The 16327-nt window shown below is 45.9% G+C and overlaps 1 protein-coding gene across 6 annotated transcripts in view; it reads right to left on the reverse strand.

The window, feature by feature from the left end:
- Positions 1–2911: 2911 nt before the first annotated feature.
- The window catches only part of LOC306637738 (neprilysin-like), a 45077-nt gene continuing 31661 nt past the window's right edge, over positions 2912–16327 (reverse strand). Inside the window, exons 1-2 of one of the 6 annotated variants that reach the window (XM_079100520.1) lie at positions 13016–13101; positions 2912–8084 (exon numbers count right to left, since the gene is read on the reverse strand). In XM_079100520.1, the coding sequence (XP_078956646.1) occupies positions 7856–8074 (219 nt within the window). In that variant the 5' untranslated portion in view covers positions 8075–8084; positions 13016–13101 and the 3' untranslated portion in view covers positions 2912–7855. Of the gene's footprint in view, positions 8085–8404; positions 8470–11744; positions 11917–12098; positions 12217–12351; positions 12634–13015; positions 13102–16327 lie in introns of those variants that run through there. The other 5 variants (XM_079100516.1, XM_079100519.1, XM_079100515.1 and 2 more) reach the window with 5 other exon arrangements.

The following is a 16327-nucleotide window of genomic DNA, read 5'->3' on the forward strand; positions in this document are numbered from 1 at the left end:
AGTCATGACCATTGGCACGTCCAACCTCAGGACACTCCCATGACTGTGGCCCTCAGCAGCCAGTCCCTGCTCCACCCAGACCCGGGCAGCCGAGGTTCTGCTTTCTGCGTCTATGGTTCTGCCCTTTCTAGACTCATATAAATGGAATTACACATGTACTCTTCTGGGCCTGGCTTATTTCACTTAGCACAGTGCTTTTGAAGTCCACGTGCTGTTGCATGTAGAAGTGGTTTTTATTGCTGTGTAGCACTCAACTCTGTGGCTATACCTGATTTTGTTTACTTGTCTGTTGGGTTGCTCTGTGGACTGGGTACTGGGAAGGCTGCTGTAATGAGCAATGGTACCAATGTCTTTAGGAGGACACCTGTTTTCATTTCTCTCAGGTAACACCTGGGGGTGGAATAGCTAGGTGGTGTAGAAAGTATATGCTTACTTTTTGTAAAACTTGCTGTTTTCCAAGATGGTCCAAACCTTCTAAGCTTGGATGCACTGAGATTACATTCCTGCCAGCAAAGTACGGTGGTCCTGCTTCTCCGCAGCCTCACTAAAACTGGGCACTCTCTTTCTGCATTATAGCCTGTGATGACTCATTTTAGGCCCCAGCTTCACTGGGCTAATGGATACCTGAGAGCGGACAGGGCCTACCTCCGTGTGCGACGGAGAGGGTGTTTCAGGAAGGGCTGTCATTGGAATCAGTGGACACAGAAGATCCACCTTCACCAATGGGTATGGCCCCATCCAATCCACTGAGGCCCAACAGGACAAAAAGTCCACAAGGGCACACCCTCTGTCCTCCTTGGAGCCGGGACGCCCGCCTTCCGCACTTCAGAACTCCAGGTTCTGGGGCTTTCAGACTCTGGGATTTACCCCGTGCTTTTCAGGACTTTGGACATAGACTAAGAGTCATGTGGGCTTAAAGTCAGTGCACCTTGGAACATCTTGGCCTCTGTAATCTTGTGAGCCAAGTCCCTCTGTATCTCTCTCTCCATATGGAAATAGATATGGCCTGCCGGTTCTATTTCTCTGGTGACCCCTGACTAATACATGGCCTTTCCAGTGGGTGTAGGGCAAGGATTTTGTTTGTGTGTTTGTTTTGGGTACCAGGATTGAACTCAGGGGCACTCAACCACTGAGCTATATCCCCAGTCCTTTTTAGTTTTTATTTTCAGACAGGGCCTTGCTAAGCTGCTAGGCTGGCCTGGAACTTGAGATCCTCCTGTCTCAGCCTCCCAAGTCACTGGGACCGCAGGTGTGGGCCACCACACCCAGGGGTGAGTATGTTCTGAACAGAGAGAATGTATTCTAGCTTGCACTCAGTCTCGAAAGAAGATCAAAATAAGAAACCACCAGCCCCATCCTTCACCTGAAATGTCTTAAAGAATGGAAATATTCAGGATCTAAGAGCTTATCTTACTTTTCTCTCATGGTCTTTTTAATTTTCTTTTTTTCAACTTCCCTCAAATAATCTATTAATTTTATCAACTTGATCCTCACATTAAAGGAAAAGCTTGGGAAAGAGTATCTCGCTACCCTGCTGCTTCAACTACAGAGGGATCTTTCCATATCTCTCTCTAAAACGTGGAGTGTAAACCAGTCTTCATACCAGCCCTCTGTACAATCAGATCACTCTACAGCTGTAAAACAAATCTTTGGACTACAATCAGCCTGCCAGGAGCTGGTGCTTTCTCCCCCATCTGTGCTTCATTCAACTTATCTATGTTTTCCATTCCTTGACCATGCAGAGAAAAACGACACTGCGCTGCTGCTTAGAATTCCCCAGCAGGGAAGCCAACGTGTTGTATGTGTGTGTGTTTATCACGCAGATGACTCCCTTCTAGGAAAGGATCTGATTGACGGATGCAAATTTTGGCTGGAGAAATTCTGAGGCAAGCGTGCTGTAAACTGTCTTCCGGACGTGCGCAGGGAAGCCACCGGGGCAGACCCCCCCATGCCTCCTGGAAGTGCAAAGGTGTGCTTTGGTTATCTTGTCATGAGAAGCCTGCTGGGCTCTTAATGCCTAAAGATCTTTTCAGACTTGAACCACATAATGAAAGAGCCTCATCACCTACCCTGAAAGGGGCCACAGGGCCAGCGACTGCCGAGAGTCTGCCGGCAGCCTGTTCTGTGCTGACTAGTCTGAATACCACTTTTCTTCAAGGGTGTAGGGTAGAAATAGGCAAGAAGGGAGAGACCGTGGCCCACAGTGCACAGAGATGCCCAGGTGCTGCCAGGAAAAGGCCAGCTAGTGCCACTACCAAGGTCTGGCCCTTGCAGAAATGACCAGACATTGGGAAGATTCACTTTATTTCTATAGTCATTGCTCAAGCCACACAAAATGGTAATTAAATCGAAATGTGAATATATTATCTCACCATGCTGAATAATCTTGCAAGCGAACAGAATGCTCCCTTTCCTTGTATTAATAATTAAATACTCATCCAAAGTTTGCTTGGTGAGTACAGAATTAAAGTAAAAGGATTAAAGTAATTGTGTGTGGGCTGCCACAGACAGTTGTAAAGTGCACAATCTGTACGACTGTACAGTTGTGCCTGCTCTCTCTTGTGAACTATTCCGCTCCTGTGGCTTAACCTGGCTTCTCTGGACCCTGGATAGAGCAGGACCACACTCCCAACGTGCACTTCTGTAGAATTTGCCATGGTTTGGATATGGTTTGCATGTGTCCTCCGAAGGGTCAGGATGAAATTCAATCCCCACTGGGAGCATTAAATGGCAGAATTAATCCAATCATGGTGTCCAGAGGTGGGGCCTTTGGGAAAAGATTGGGATTGGAGGTCATCTGGGATGACTTATCCTGGGAGGGGCCGGGGACACACACATGTGCTTCACGTGTGCTCCTGTCCTCGCCCTGGGATGCTCCGAGTCACGTCGGCATGCCGCAGGAAGGCCCCCACCCCCTCTCCAGAACTGGGAGCCAAACAGACTTCTATCCTTTACAAAGTCACTCAGCCTCGGGTGTTTCGTTACGGTGACGCAGTCCCCTCCATTCCTGGACGCACGAATGCAGCTGCTCGCTGTTCTTAACAGAGCAGCTGTTTTCTGGGGACTTGGTTACTTCACCCTCAGAGTCACCGTGGGTGTTTCGGCTCCACGGTCCCACGGGAGGGGAGGCAGCCCTCTCTCGTAGACTGCACACACGGCATGGAACATGGAAAGCCTGGCTCCCTTGGATTCCTGGTGGGAAGCCTGGTCACTTATTCAGTGGAAAAGAAGACGCAAGCCGGTGGCCCACGCCTGAGGCCGGGCTACTCAGAGGGCCAAGTTGGGAGGATCACCCAAGCTTAGCAGTTCAACAATCTGGGCAACACAGTGTGACCCCAACTCTTAAAAAAAGGAAAGAAAAGCAAAGGTACGTAGTGCTGACCTCCTAGGGTCATTATGCGGATCAACGTGTTACCACTGCTCAGGGCAGTGCTGGGCACGCAAACATTCGGTAAGTGCTACCTATTATCATTCTACTCTACCTTGAACTTGTCATATTCTATTAATGCTATCTATTATCTATTATAAAGAATAGAAATCTACTTCCTCCTAGTTCTGGAGGCCGAAGGTCTAAGATCAAGCTGCCAGCATCTGGCGGGGCCCCCTGCTGCATGCTCAGGTGGCACAAGGCAGAAGACCAAACAGAACCACCTTCCTCCAGCAAGTCGGGAACAGCAAGTTCCAAATCCTGTGGCCTTATCGCCCCTTGGAGGATGCACCTCTTGAAAGAGGTGGAAACACCAAAGTTTGGAGCAAACCATAGCCTCCTCTGTTGGTCTAGGTAAAGTTCTGTCCCCATCCCCGCCTACTGCAAACCTGTTCAGTAACCAACACTGGGGTACGCGTGAATGTGCTCGTTGTAACTCCTCGATGACAGCCTTGAAGGAATGGTGGAGGGGAAATGGTTCCCTCTTGCTGCTGTAACAAATTAACATACTCAGTGGCCTACAACAGGGCACATCAATCCTCCAATTCTGGAGGTCAGCAGTCTAGGAAGGGCCAGCAAAGCCGTCCACCTCTGGATGCCCTGGAGACAGCCTGGCCTCTGCGCTCGGGCCTCGGGGGCCCCAGGCTGCACCTGCACCTCGGATCTCCATTGCTCTGCCCGTGGTCATACTTCCTTCTCTGATGGGGACACTGTGCTCCCTTCCTCTTACAGGGATGCTTGTGATTTCAGAAGGCCGCCCAATTGTTCAAGATAAGCCTCCCATTTCAAAAGTCTTAACTCAATCACTTCCTTAACGATCTTCTGCCATCAAAGATAACGTACCTACAGGTCCCAGGAACTGATGGGGACATCTTTGGTAGGCCACTATCTGCCTACCTCAAAAGGAAAAGTACTGCAGACGTATCTGGCCCATCTAAACCCGTGGAACCAGACCACAGGTCACTCCGCTGCCCTTAGGGGGCATTTGGCAATGTCTGGAGACATTTTTTGGTTTTCACATCTGAGAGAGTGCTGCTACCCAGTGGGGAGGTCAGAAAAGCCACTAAGAACACCGAACAGAGAATGATCCATGAAATCCTCAGTTATCCATGGGACCATCTGAGCTGGGAAGTCTCAATGCAATGGAAGCCAGTTTCAGGATGCAGACTCACAGAGAAGTTTTATTTTAGGTCTGGTTCATCTGATGCATTTCATATATTAGCAAGTTAATTTAACATGTTATTATACACATTTTATGTCTATTAAAAACAGTGAAATAATGGATGCTCAGATTTAAATACTTAATACCCAATAGATTTCAAGGTGGTCCTGAGCCTTCTTCAGGGTTTTCTCCTGCCTAGTTCAGCCTGGCTTCTTGACCTCGGAGGATCACAGGGAGAGGTAACTTTGCTGGAACATCTCTTCCACTGGGAGGAAGATCCAAGTTGGAGCCAACTTCAAAGAAAGCACCTTGGGTACCGATTCCTACTTTCCAACTCTCAAGATGAATTTCTGAGCTCAGGTTTGGACACCCCCAGACTTCTGAAGTGACTGTAGTAAGGACTGTAGTAAGATACTTCCTCCTCCTTTCCATCTTTCCTTTCCTTTTCATACACTCCACTCTCCTCACTCTTCTCTACAACTTGCTTCTGCCCAAGGGTTCCTCTAGAGTTTTCCTAATCTGCAGCAACTTCTAAAAGAAAGAGTTGCATTTCTGTGGCAGAGAAGATTTCTAAATAGCCAAAGACTGAGTGTTTGTGCACGGAAGAGGGTACCCAAGAGAGCAGAAGAGAGAGTAACTACAACCATCAGGATGTTCTAACAGCTTGGGAACCAATGAAAAATGCAGAGAAACATACTTGGTATCTTGGAAGCTATTTCTACATGGCCATTTCTCAGCCAAAATATGGTTCTTGAGGTGTTTTACACTTGGCATGATTTCTAAGTTACAATTAAAAGATGCAGGTTAAATACATTTAGGCGAGTTGAGAATTTCCAGACTCTATTTAAGAACCATGTCCCCAAACGTGAATTCACAAGGTTCCAGATTCTAAATGTCACACTGCTCTGTGAGGTGGCCACTACTGCAGGAATCTGCCAAGATCTCTGGGGTTTACAAAAATTTGCAGGGATTTACAAAAATTTGCCTACCGAGTCAAAAGAATTCAGTGCCTTTAAAATTAAGAAAAATGAAGAGAAAAAAGAGAGAGAAAGAGAGAGAAAAAGAGAGAGAGCGAGAGAGAGAGAGAAGCAGGGACTCGCACACTAAGAGACAGGTCAAGAGCACTAAGGACGGAGGAACTGACCCTAGCAAGGTCAGCACCTACAGGGAGGTTTCTCAAGACAGGACAGGCACCAGCACATGACAGGGCAGCTGGTGGAGAGAGGAGGAGGCGTGGGAGGACTGGCAGTTGGGTACAATGACCCTGGATATCTCCCAGGCAAAGTAGCTGTGTAGCATTTCCCCAGAGAATAAAGAAACACCTTTGTTCCTGAGAAAGCCTTCAGATGGGAACGCATATGCTGCTATGTTGAGCAGCAAGTGGCTGAAATCAAATCAGGTCTCCCTCCAGGTCCCCATGTTGTGTCTCAGGGTGTGGGGTCATCACACTTGAGGCCCAGAGCAAAATATCCATGACAGCGCAACACAGAAAAGCACAGGGCCCCAGGCCAGGGCACCAGACCATACGACTCATCTCCAAGGCCGTTCCCCTAATTATCCTCCAGTTCAGTGAACAACAGAAACCCAGGTAATCATCCAACAGAAAGCGGTTAAAGTGCATACATACCGCGCTCACATCCCAGGAGGCTGCACGGGCAGCCACCGCTGTCCCCCTTGAGGAAGGACGCCTGCTCTTCTCATGACCTACTTCTCTGACTCCTTTTCCTCCTACCCTGGTTACTGGTGCCTCTTCTCTTCTCCTTTTGGGAACCAAATACTCCCGAAGCCCCCACGGACCCTGAGCTGTCAGATCCAAACCCGGGCTCCTGTGCCCACCGCCCCCTCCCGCCGCTCACCCTCCCTCCGAGGCTGCTCCCAGCTCAGCCAGCACCTCCTCGGTCATCTCCTGCTTCCACGTGGCTGCCACCACCCTCCTCGGTGTCTTGGATAGGAAAAGGTGGCTCGTTCCAGCTCTTTCATGTCCCTTGTTTCAGTCAGCACCTCGGTTCTCCGGAGCCACCCGCTGCCCACTGGCTCCCTGCAGGCAGCACCCGCTGCTCACTCCACCCGGCCCACCCCGCAGCCCTCCCAGACAGTCCCGTTCAAGAGGAGATCTGCTTCCCCTTCACCAGCACACGGAGGGCTTTCCGTCACAGGCCCCTGTCCATCAAGCCTGCCTCCCAGTCCCATCCCTCTTCCGGGCGCTTCCCGCACCTGACCCCCTGCTGCACCCAAGATGACCCCCTCCTTAGAGCTCACCCCTGGGGAGTCGGTTCCTGTGTCCACTGTCTTTGTCCAACCACACAGCAAGTTTCATCAAAACAGCCATGTTGTTCTTTATCACCTCACCATACACACGACGGAGGCAAAACAGGGAGTTATCTTTTAGAATAAGCAAGTTAGTTAATCTACTACTTCAATGTGCTTTCATATTTCTTGATTATAAGTCTAGACACAAAAATAAGTGCTCTCTAATGAGTAAGAGTATAACCAAAGCAAATATACATCTATTAGCACTTGGTTTTCAAATGTCATACATTAAACGTAAGACTGCTAAATGCAAAGACAATTGCTTACCTGATTTGATGCAGTCTGATGACTTGCAAATGCCATCTAGAAAAAGAAGAATATACACATAAATATTTGCATATTTTCTGATTTCTCTTTCTTTTTTGCTCTTTTAAAAACTGACCATTAAATAAGAAATTCCTTAAAAAACTTAAAAACCTTGCATTATATGTAATTGCCAATGGCTAGAAGATGGTAGAGGGGGAAAATAGAAAAATCCTAAATTTCAGTTTGATTATAAAGAAAAATGTGTTATTATTATCATCTCTAAAAACTAAGCCTTAGGCCTGACAAATTGAAATAATCAGCTGTTCCAGTCATCTTTCAGTAATCACTTTTCCCCATTAAAGAACAATCTTTACTAATCCCTATTGTGAAAAATGTCCAAGACTCAAATTAGACTTCTTAAATTCCCGTGAAGCCCTTCAGAATTTCAATGACGCAACAAAAATTGACTAATGACTGTTGCTGAAGCTAGCCACAAAACCGTGTATATTTTAATCAAATAAAATTATACATTAGAGTCTTCTAAAGTAAACATGTGTGCCCCAAATATATTTGGAAATTAACAGCTTTGCTCCTAAGTAAAAGTCTCTGTACTTGAGTCCAAGTTCATTGTTCCGACACGCGGACGTTACAGTGTACAAGTGACCCTGCTGCTCATCTGTCTCCACCCTCCGGGCATCTGCTGGGTGACGTCAGGAGCAGGAGATGGAGACCCTTCTCTTTGCCCTGCTGATGCCCAGCGGGGGCCACTCACCGTCATATGTCGCATAGAGTGCGATCATGGTCACCGCGATGATGGTGAGCAACAGGACCAGGACTGACAGGCTGACCTCCAGGGGCGTCCATCTCGGCTTCTTTGGCTTTGGAGGGTTGATATCAGTTATATCCATCTGACTTTCCGATCTTCCCATCACCTAAAACCTGCAGATAAATAAAAATCTTAATCAATAGATAAAAACAAACTGCATATAATTTTATAAACTCTTAACGTGGCTTGTAAGTAAAAGTAAAAGGTTAATTTATTTTAGATTAGAAAGAAAAGTTTCTGTTGAAAAGTCAAAACATAGATGCTGAAAGCAAAGAAAATATAGCCGGATGAATTCCACACGTCCCAGTCCCAACCTTTTGGTTTGGTTTGGTTTGGTTTTAATATCACTGAAGAGTCCAGCAACGCTGCCCAAAGACAGTCTGTTAGACACACAGTTTTGATGCAGAAGTTCATAGACAAATAAGGGCTGCACCATCATTAAGAAAGCTTTCAACTCACTCTTCTGAACTTTGGACTAATGTCAAAGGTGGATTTCACATCGTGCTCCAGTGGTTTCTTTCTAAGCTCAAAATCAATAATTAATACCTTGAGGTTTTGACTAAGCAATAATTTGAAACATGAGTACAGAGAGAAAACAAAAGGAACAGACACTTGAAGTAGTGTAGTCATAAAAACAACTATTATTTTTACAGCTCAGAATCACTACTCCTGCTGATAGGGGCATCAGCTAACTGGTCAGACAACATTCTGAAGACGACTACTCATGGGATCTAAAGTCAGTGGAATGAAAGATATTGACCATATCAACATTTCTTTGTGCAGCTGAAGGAGAAAAAACATGATTAAGAAAGGCTACCTTGCAGATCAGGGTATCAGTCCTTAAGCTAAATATTTAACTTGTGTTTAAATAAGCGTTACTCCTTCTACCAACTATAACTGACATTCAGTGAGTTCTTTCAATGTGCCAGACACAGTTCTTGGTCTCTTCCACAATCTGATTCACTTTACCTCCAGAAGGTAGATGTTAATATTCCAGCTCTAGGAAAGTAGGTCACAGAGAGGTCAGGTAACTTGTCCAAGTCCACCATGGGAGTCGACATGCTTTGTAAGAGACACATGTGGTCACGTTTGAACTACAACTGCACCATCATACAGTACAGATCATCTGACCTCTTATGGCAGAAATATGGGGATACAAACCTAAATATTAAATCTTGGTGCTTCCTTTAGAGGCCTAGTGATTCTTTACAAGCCACTTACCAAAGTGTAGCATAAAGAAAGTTTTTGTGCTTAACTATATGAAAGAACCTCTGAAACAAATTAACTGTAGAATTGAGGAGTTGTAGAATTTAATCCCCAGATGAAATAACTGCTCAGAAATGTTCTTAAAGATCTTTGTTGAACACGCACAAGTCCCTGAGGGTATGTTTCGTGGAAACTGAGGCCCAAGGGAAAGGAGAAATGGACTCTAGATTTGAAGTATGGTCTGGGAGATCCAGCAGGCAACCAGGCACTCGTACCCTCCAGGGAATCATTAAAGAGTGAACCATAACTGGACTTTCCAGTCCTGAATGCAAAGTCTTAAGCACGCTCTCCTTTTGATTACAAGAGGCTATAAGCAAGGACAGACTATCAAATAAAAATATTGTACTGGACAATGAAAACCACGTCTGCTCAATGAAAGTGGAATGTAATGCACCTGAATGTTAAAATGTCTCACTTAATGGTTACGTAACTCATGCTAGTTTAGTAGCACAGACCCTGGGGTTATGCTATGAAATTGCATTGACTATAGTCCTAATTTAATAGAGGTGATAGTCGGGCAAAGAAAAGGCAGGAACAAATTTAATACCTGGACACTTACAGAGAGGTAAAAAATAAAAAGAATAATTCTCCCAGGCCCCTCAGTTTCCAGTCTGACCTTAAAGCACATCTAAATATTAATCCCATCTGCTTTAGGATTTCCCTGAAATTTTTCTCCTCCTGCTCTAGTAATATTTCAGAAGACTAATCAAGAGACATGTCTTACTTGTAAAAAATAAAATAAAATAAAAAGCACCTTATTTATTTAGTTTTATTTCTTTCCTAGAAACATGACTCCAAGTCTCTGTAAAGGGACTTGGGACTTGGGAATCAGGGCAGCCATGGTATTAAGTTGAAAGTGCTCTTTGGCACCGCCAAGCTTCCCAGTGTGGCACAGCTGGTGGGCAGGTATTTCTAGCTCCCTCTGGGCTACCTTCCCTGGCTTCTCCTTCTCATCCTTCAGCATGGAGAGCTGAGGCAGCTGCAGAAATAGCTATGGGGAAATTCAGGTAGTGACCCAGGCCGCTGGTCCTTGGACCTTCACCACAAGAACATCATCTGGAGTCACTGGTAGGCTTTTCCTCCATCTGTCACTTGTAAAAAGCTTTGTGGAGCCTTGAATGTCCTTTTGCCCCTAAATAGCACTTTTTTCGGAACAATATTGAGCAAAAGCAGAAAAGCTGCAAGTTTAACCTCCTAATTTAACTTTGTCATTCATTTCCAGTTAATTCTAGATCATTTGCCACTTTCTTTGAAGAAAACAGGGGTCAGGATACTGAACCTCGGGAAGGGACACAGCACTAACTCCTAGTTACCTGAACATCCAATGTAACCACATGCAACCACATTTAAGGGAGGGGGCTAAGGGGCACAAAGAATGGAAAGAATATGAAAATTATATAAAGTTGTTACTCGTATTGCCATATAAAGCAGGATATGCAAAAACATCCCTACATTCTTAAAACACTTCACCTTAACTGGAGATGTGTTAAAAAGCCTCAGTTAAAAACTAGATACCACCCCAGAAGGGAGTAGATGATTGGGATTGAGATTTAGCCTAAAAAGGACCCTGAAAAACTTCAAATTGGCATTATCAGAATTAATTATCATTTTGTTTGAATATAAGCTGAATTCCAAAGTAATATGAAGTAGCAATGCTCATACCCGCACAGCGTTAAGTATTAATTTATCAGACTGTCAAATCACGAAAACTGGAGGACAACCCATTTGTCCAAGGGAGATCAGAGCCTAAGCAATTTCAGCTTCACAGCATATTATTACATTAACTTATTTCTACAAGTCCCTGAGGTTTGCTAAGCGATGACAGTTTGCATTAGTGGAAACTGAGGCACAGAAAGGCATATTGAGACTGCAGGAGCTGAGGAGGAGGGTACTCAGTTGAAATCCCCGCGTTTCCCGGTCATCGGTTAGTCGGCACCTCCCGTGTCTGAAGCATGGAGTCGTAGACACAAAGTCCCAACCACGTTACTTCCAGAGACATACGGCATCGAGTCTGAGAAACTACAATATTGTTTTATAAAGAGCTGGAATCCAGCAAAAATGCAAGGGAGTGAAGCTACACGCTCTCAGACCCGATTTGCCGATTAGCAGCTTCCAAACGCTGACGCTGCAAGCCAAATACTAGTTTCCAGTTTAATAAAACTGCCATTTGAATCACATATGGAGGAGAAATAGACTTGACTGAGAGGCTAATGAGGGATGATCGGTTGCAATTCCCCTTATTTTAAAACAGTACAAATAGACTGAAATTGGTTAAGTAAGGAAAGGTCTTAAAAAAAAAAAAACTTCCATCTACAAAAGAACACCCCCACGCCGCACCAACCAACCCTTGTGAGATTTAAGCATAAATTATATAATAGGAAATCAAGGTTCAAAGCAAAGACGAAGAGGTGGAATCATGGAAAGATCTTCAGGTTAAGAAAAGAAAAAAAATAGAAAAGTGAGTTAATGAGGAGAAAAATCCAACAGAAACCAAAATGAAAACAAACCTTGCTTTTTTAAAAAACCAGTGTCTGTACAGCGGAATGGCAAATTCCCAGCCCCCAAATCAACCCCGGTGCAATTTGGTAGCGCAGATCTCGGTAACCGAACATAACTCCCAGGCAGAGGCTGCAGGGAGCTGTGGGAATGAACCTGGATCGCAGAGCCCTCCTCCCTGACACCCTCGGCCCCTTCCCTCCCTCCCTCCCCTCCCCTGCGCCCAGGTCCCGGCGGCGGCTCCTGCCCAGGGCACGCCTCCTGCGCCCACGCCCGGGGCGCCCGCCGCTGCCCGCGCCCGCCTAGCGCCCGGGGCGACCCCTGCGCCCCAGCCCCGGGTGCAGCTGGCCCTCCCGGGACCTCACCAGTGCGATTCGGGAGAAGTTGGAGGCTGAGCAGACACATCCTGACCAATGAGCGCACGGGGCGGGCGGCCCGGAGCCTCGCCGAGCGCCGGTCGCTCCGTGCGTCCCCCGGGCGCCCCGAGCCGCGCGCTCCGGCCGGCCGGGCAGCGCCGCGCCAAGGCCAGACTCCGGGGAGGGGTCGGCCCGGGGCGGCCGGAGCGGCGGGGCGACGGCGAAGCCCGGCATCCCTCGGGCCCGCGCGCGAGGGACTCACCGTGGCCTCTCAGCAGATCCCGCGCGGGGAGTTGGGCGGCTGCTCCCGCCTGCGCCCGGCCGAGCGTCGCCACTTGCACATCTCCGCGCCCCGCGCGTCTCGGCGCGCTCAACCCCGCCTCGCCGCCGCAGGACCAGCGAGAGGAGCAGTTCCCCGGGTGACCTGAAGGTTTCCGCTAGGTCTCCCAAATCCTGCCACATCACGCGAGGGGGCCGGCGCGGGGCGGGGGCGGCGAGAAAGTCCCGGCTCCGGGTCCCCCACCTCGCCATTCCCCAAAGGACCTTGCCAAACATTCTTGGAATTGCTTAGCTTGGGGCTTTCGGGAAAACAATGCACCGTCTCTTCGAGGTTCCTCTGCCTCCCTAGCGGACCTGGACAGTAATGCTCCTTCTCGCACTCTTCGCTCTTCCTCCCGCACCCAAGCTTCCCTCTCTCCTTTGCTGAATTTCCACTCTCCCCCTTTCTTTTTCTTTCTTTTCTCTTCCTCTCTCCCCTTCCCCCTCCCTCTCTTCTTTTCCCCCTTCCCTTTTCTTCATCAGGATTTGCACTGAAACTCTCCACTCCCACCCCAGACTCCAAGGAATCGTCTAACCTGTGTGTGTTGGGGGTGGGGGTTTCAAGGTGGGGCGCGAGAGAGAGCGAAAAAGAAGTAAAGCGCGCCTACCTACTAAAATGAGCTGTGACTGGCAGGACCCCGTCACTGTCATGTGGCCAAGCCGCACACCGTTTCCCTTAAGACGCCGAGATTCCTTCTCAAGGGGTAGAAAAACAAGGAAGTACTTTTTGCACAAAGGCAGTACCTTTATTAAAACTGCTTTTCGCCTTTTCGCAGTTATAATTGCCCAGGAGCCAAGGAGATCAGAATATACGTATGTATATATGTGTGTGTATATATGTATATATATGTATGTGCACATGTGTATACACATATCTATATTATATATATGCATGTCTACATATATCTATATTATACATAGGCATATCTATACACATATCTATATTATACACACGCACATCTTTATACATATCTATATTATACACACGCACATCTTTACACATATCTGTATTATACATACGCATATCTATGCACATATCTATATTATATATACACATATATTTTGATGCGCTACTGGGAATTGAACCCAGGGAAGCCTACCACTGAGCTCCATCCACAACTTCATATTTTAAATTTTGAAACAAGGTATCTCTAAGTTGCTGAGGCTCTGCTGAAACTTGTGGTCCTCCTGCCTCAGCCTCCTGAGTATGTGGGAGTACAGGGAAGCTACACCCCCCCCCCCCCAGCTGCTTCTAGGATTTTTAATACCAAGTATATAAATAGTTTAACAATGATCCCTTTCCTTCTCTGGATCACACTTTACACACACACACACCACCCTGGGGAATTCGTTCTAAAATACAACTGGGTTTTCCTGAATTTGAAATTACCTCTTAACATCAAAATGATTTACTGCTATATGGCAGTCCCTTCACACTAACAAATTTTATTTATTTATTTTTTTTTTTTTCCGTGATAGAGAAAGCTGAAAAGCAAGGAGAAAAAGTAATACAGGCTAATGGAACAGTTAAGTGGAATATGATGAAAAGACATTTTTGACCAAATTACATCCTTCTACTGTGTGTGCAAATAAGTAACAAGTTCTACTATTATGTATAATTACAAAGCATCAATTGAAAAAGTGAAAAAAGACATTTGGGAAAATTAATATAGAGAATATTAATTTTCTATTAATACAGAGAATATTAATATAAAAAAATCTAGATGCTGGTCAATCTGATGGTCTTCACAAGTACTGTCCACCTCTCTGTGCTCCACTGTCTGTGTGAGTTGCAGGCATAGTACTCAGAGCAACCTGAAATACAGGTGTGATTTCCTGAAAGGCACTCACCTTATTAGGTTTCAGCTGGAATCTAAATACAATTCATTTTGACTCAAATGGTCTGTTACTGTTATTTCCAAAGCAGATTTTTCCTGCTGCCTATTTAGAAGCCAAATACCCTGAGCTCCAAGGCCACCTGGACAAGTTCATTCAACCTTCTGAGAACAGATAATTAGGGGGAGCGGGAGGAGGCGGAGCCTTCCCAGAACTCAGGCAATAGCCCCTGCATGCTTTTAAGGTCTGGGGCTTCAGGTATGCTCTGTAGGGTGCGCCCCTCAGTATGGAAATTAGATTATAATGAAGTTGGAGCCTTCTTAGCTCTGTGGGTTTTGCCTGGCCCGCCTGAAGAGGACTCTCCCGCCTTAGGCATCCTGTCAGGGAGAATAAGATTAGGGCAGGGTAGAATGTCAGCTAGGACACATGGGCATACACTGGGAAAGAGTTTTACAGAGGATGGACGCATGAAGAGTGATTTAGGCAAATTTATTTGGTGGGAAATCTAGGTCTTGTAACACTCCAGCACTTAATTTTTAATATTCCTCAGTTAAATTGCCAAAATGTTATTTCAGCTTTAATCAACAAGGAATTAAAATGAGTTAGAAAAAATCCTTTAAAAAATATAGCCAGTTATCAGTTGCTGCATATGTAGTCACGTGCTGAAAAGTTTAATATATTTCTGATTAACATAATAAGGCATTTTGGTAGAGGGAGTAGCTTGGCCAGAATAATCCAAAAACTTGATATTAACTGGAAATGCAAATCAAGCTCATATGCCTGGTCTGAATGTTCTCATTTGAGCATTCCAAATTCTCTAACTTGCACAAAAATTTTAAACTGTAAAAGTTCCTTTGATGGTAGTGGTATGCCCTTTCTGTTCAAGAATACCAGTCCCCTGCTGGACTCTAGGCCTTGAGCTTCCTAGGCACTTGCTCTGTGACTGAGTTATAACTCCAGCTTCCAGGAATATCTTGATAGCAGAAGGAAATAGGATGGCCTGGTTTGTTTCAGTTACAAACTTGGAACGGATAACTGAAAATGTAATTGATTTCTTCTTTTTAATTAAAGAGGCATTAATGAAAAAAATTTAGGTTATTTAGTTATGAGCATACTTCAGAGTTTTATTTCGGTCTCCTTACAAGAATAAAAAATTGTAAGGAGCAAACTCAAATATCATTTGCGGAAGAAGAATGAATTTAGCTGGAATGTACATCAAAAGAAAAACTGCCTGAAGTTACTGCAGGCTTTGACTTTCAGCTGATCAACAGTATGGGTGGATCCCTCGCTCATTTAACCACAAGACTGAATCTCATTAAAGTCATTAGAGACTTAAGGGTTTTATCAAGAATCTGAAATCTCTTCCCTAAGGAGGTTGTGCAAGTTGGAGGTAATTTCTCTTTCAAAGGACCTGAGAAGGGGCTTCCAGGTTCTTCTAAGTAAAATCACAAAACTGAGGCTGCCCGAGTTCTCTCAGGCTGGTCAGTTGCAGGAACGAGAGAGAAAGTCCCCTGCAGGTGGCCATGGCTGTTATTAGTAGTGCAGGACATCAGTCTTGAGAAATGAGAATGAGCCAGAAACCTAGGAGGCCAGGTGAAGGTGGAAGATGCTGCCAGGGAGCATCTACCTGTCTCAGAAAGCCTCTCCAAACCTAAGTGACCTAGGGTTCCCTTTAACAGGACTCCTAAGTCCCAGGACTTCTACAAAGCCTAGTCCTGAGCAAGGTGAAAACTCAGGGCAGAGATTCCTTCAGAAAACTGGGACACTGAGAAGAAACATCTGTCATGACAAGGTGAAGCAACACAGACCAACCCCACCACACTAACTTCTGGTCCCACAACCACCTGGGGCAGAGCTGGGGTGTCAGTCACGTGCTTCTAGAGCAGGTAAACCTTCTTCCAAATGGTTGACAGAGTGAACTTTTTTTTTCAAAACTGGATTCTCATCCCCGCTCCCCCACCTCCTGTCCCCTCTCTCTTCAGCTTGAACTCAGGCTAGTAAATCTACAGTGGAAATTTCCTGTGAGAATTCAAGATCAGGTCAGACCTTAGATGTCTGAATATTGGCCTGAAAATTCCCAAAGT

The sequence above is a fragment of the Sciurus vulgaris genome, assembly GCF_902686455.1.
Source record: "Sciurus vulgaris genome assembly, chromosome: 10".
Taxonomy (NCBI): domain Eukaryota; kingdom Metazoa; phylum Chordata; class Mammalia; order Rodentia; family Sciuridae; genus Sciurus; species Sciurus vulgaris.